This window comes from Poecilia reticulata, linkage group LG9, assembly GCF_000633615.1.
Source record: "Poecilia reticulata strain Guanapo linkage group LG9, Guppy_female_1.0+MT, whole genome shotgun sequence".
NCBI lineage: Eukaryota > Metazoa > Chordata > Actinopteri > Cyprinodontiformes > Poeciliidae > Poecilia > Poecilia reticulata.
The window spans coordinates 33367232-33369502 of NC_024339.1; the positions used below are offsets into that span (position 1 = coordinate 33367232).

A 2271-nucleotide genomic window follows, 5' to 3' on the forward strand; every position below is an offset into this window, starting at 1 on the left:
CTCCTCCCTCCCTCCCCCCAGGCCTCCTCCTGTCTTCAGGACAGTGTTTTCCTGGAGGAGGAAAATGTTCGTGTTGGTTTGTTGTTTGCCTCTAAAGCTTTGGTCCAGCTGCTGGTCAACCCGTTTGTTGGTCCGCTCACCAACAGGTATTATTATCGCATTAATAAACCCTTTATAAATTGTGGAAACATTTATTATCAAGCTGTTATTAAGCTTAATAATAAAGCTGGTATTAAGCTGTTTATTAGCAGTTTATTAATCATTTTTCTGCTGTTCATCATCTGCTGCTCATTATCTGTTCATTATTGTTGATTAGCTGGTTATTAGCAGTTTATTAGTCGTTTATAATTCTGTAGAAACCTCCCAGTATTGGCTCTGAATTTTTGTTCAGATTGACGGAAACTGGGTCGGTGTTTGTTGATGATGTCGTTGTGTGTTTGCGTTTGTTGATGATGTCATTGTGTGTCTGCAGGGTCGTTTGTTGATGATGTCGTTGTGTGTCTGTAGGGTCGGTGTTTGTTGATGATGTCATTGTGTGTCTGCGTTTGTTGATGATGTNNNNGTGTGTCTGCAGGGTCGGTGTTTGTTGATGATGTCGTTGTGTGTCTGCAGGGTCAGTGTTTGTTGATGATGTCGTTGTGTGTCTGCAGGGTCGGTTACCACATCCCGATGTTCGCAGGATTTATCATCATGTTTGTTTCCACCATCAGTGAGTTTTTCCTCTCAGACTCAGACCCGCCTGCGGTCCAGTGTTTCCGCGTGTCTCTGACTCCGGGGTCCTGTCAGTGTTTGCTTTCTCAGGGACGTACGCGCTGCTGTTCTTCGCCCGCTCGCTGCAGGGAATCGGCTCGTCCTTCTCGTCTGTGGCGGGTCAGAACCAACAAACACGGACAGAACCTGTAATCAGTCGACACGCAGCGATTAGCTTAAGTTAAACTATAAAACATTTGGGATCCGTTAAGGCAGAATCAGATGAAACCACAGGTCAGAGGTCACAGAACGTTAGAGACGGCTGCAGTTCCCACCCTGAACACTAGATGTCAGCGTTGGTGCCGCAAACGTCTCACTGCTCTGGTTTCACCTTCAGGTCTGGGGATGTTGGCCAGCGTCTACACCGACGATGACGAGCGAGGCGTGGCGATGGGCGTCGCCCTGGGAGGGCTGGCCATGGGAGTCCTGAGTGAGACACACACACACACACATACACACACACACACACTGCGACCAGGTGTGTGTTCCTCTGCGTGGGTTCATCATGTCCGCCTGTTTTTCAGTCGGAGCGCCGTTTGGCAGCGTGATGTACGACTTTGTGGGGAAGAGCGCCCCCTTCCTGATCCTGGCCTTCCTGGCTGTGTTTGACGGAGGTAAGAAGTGGCAGGAGGGAGTGGAGCCCCCTGCTGGTGGGAGAGCTGATGATCAGGTGCTTCTGTGTATTGCAGCGCTGCAGCTGTGCATCCTGCAGCCCTCTAAGATCTGCCCTGGGGTGAGTCCAGCACTGATGCACCAGATCCACCATCTGGGCTTTTCCCAGTTCAGTTCTGGTTCTGTTGGTTCTGACCCAGTTGGGTTTGTGTGTTTCAGAGCGTGGAGGGAACGCCGCTACTGACCCTGCTGAAAGACCCGTACATCCTGATCAGCGCAGGTACAGAAGCTCTGGTGCTTCACCTGGACCTACGCTGGACTCTGTCCAACTATCTGTCCAACTGTCCGTCCAACTGTCCGTCCGTCCCCCCGTCCCTCTGCTCCTCCATCCCTCTGCTCCTCCATCCCTCTGCTCCTCCATCCCTCTGCTCCTCCATCCCCTCTACACCTCTGTCCCTCCGTCCCCCCGTCCCTCTGCAGGCTCTCTGTGCTTCGCCAACATGGGGGTGGCCATCTTGGAGCCCACGCTGCCCATCTGGATGATGCAGACCATGTGTTCCCCAAAGTGGCAGCTCGGTACGACCCTCCGGCCAATCAGAGCTCAGCTTGCGGCCGGAGAGCTCTGATTGGCTGTCCTCCGTGTGTTGCAGGAATGGCCTTCCTCCCAGCCAGCGTCTCCTACCTGATCGGAACCAACCTGTTCGGACTTCTGGCCAACAAGATGGGACGGTCAGTACCTGAACTCCTGGTTCTGGTCCAGAACCTGAGCTGCTGGTTCTGATGGTCAGAGCAGAAGTATTTCCTGAAACTGAATCTCAATCAAAGTGATCCGACCCATTTCTGACCCGGTTCTGGCCCAGTTTTGACCCAGCTAAGACCCTGTTCTGACCTGGTTCTGGCCCTGTTCTG

At 52.5% G+C, this 2271-nt stretch overlaps 1 protein-coding gene across 2 annotated transcripts in view; it reads left to right on the forward strand.

Moving 5' to 3' along the window:
* The window catches only part of slc18a1 (solute carrier family 18 member A1), an 8185-nt gene that overhangs the window by 2074 nt on the left and 3840 nt on the right, over positions 1 to 2271 (forward strand). Inside the window, exons 3-11 of one of the 2 annotated variants that reach the window (XM_008419405.2) lie at positions 22 to 146; positions 651 to 709; positions 787 to 870; positions 1088 to 1180; positions 1275 to 1364; positions 1440 to 1483; positions 1582 to 1642; positions 1843 to 1938; positions 2013 to 2091. In XM_008419405.2, the coding sequence (XP_008417627.1) occupies positions 22 to 146; positions 651 to 709; positions 787 to 870; positions 1088 to 1180; positions 1275 to 1364; positions 1440 to 1483; positions 1582 to 1642; positions 1843 to 1938; positions 2013 to 2091 (731 nt within the window). Of the gene's footprint in view, positions 1 to 21; positions 147 to 650; positions 710 to 786; positions 871 to 1087; positions 1181 to 1274; positions 1484 to 1581; positions 1643 to 1842; positions 1939 to 2012; positions 2092 to 2271 lie in introns of both variants that reach the window. The other variant, XM_017306456.1, reaches the window with a different exon arrangement.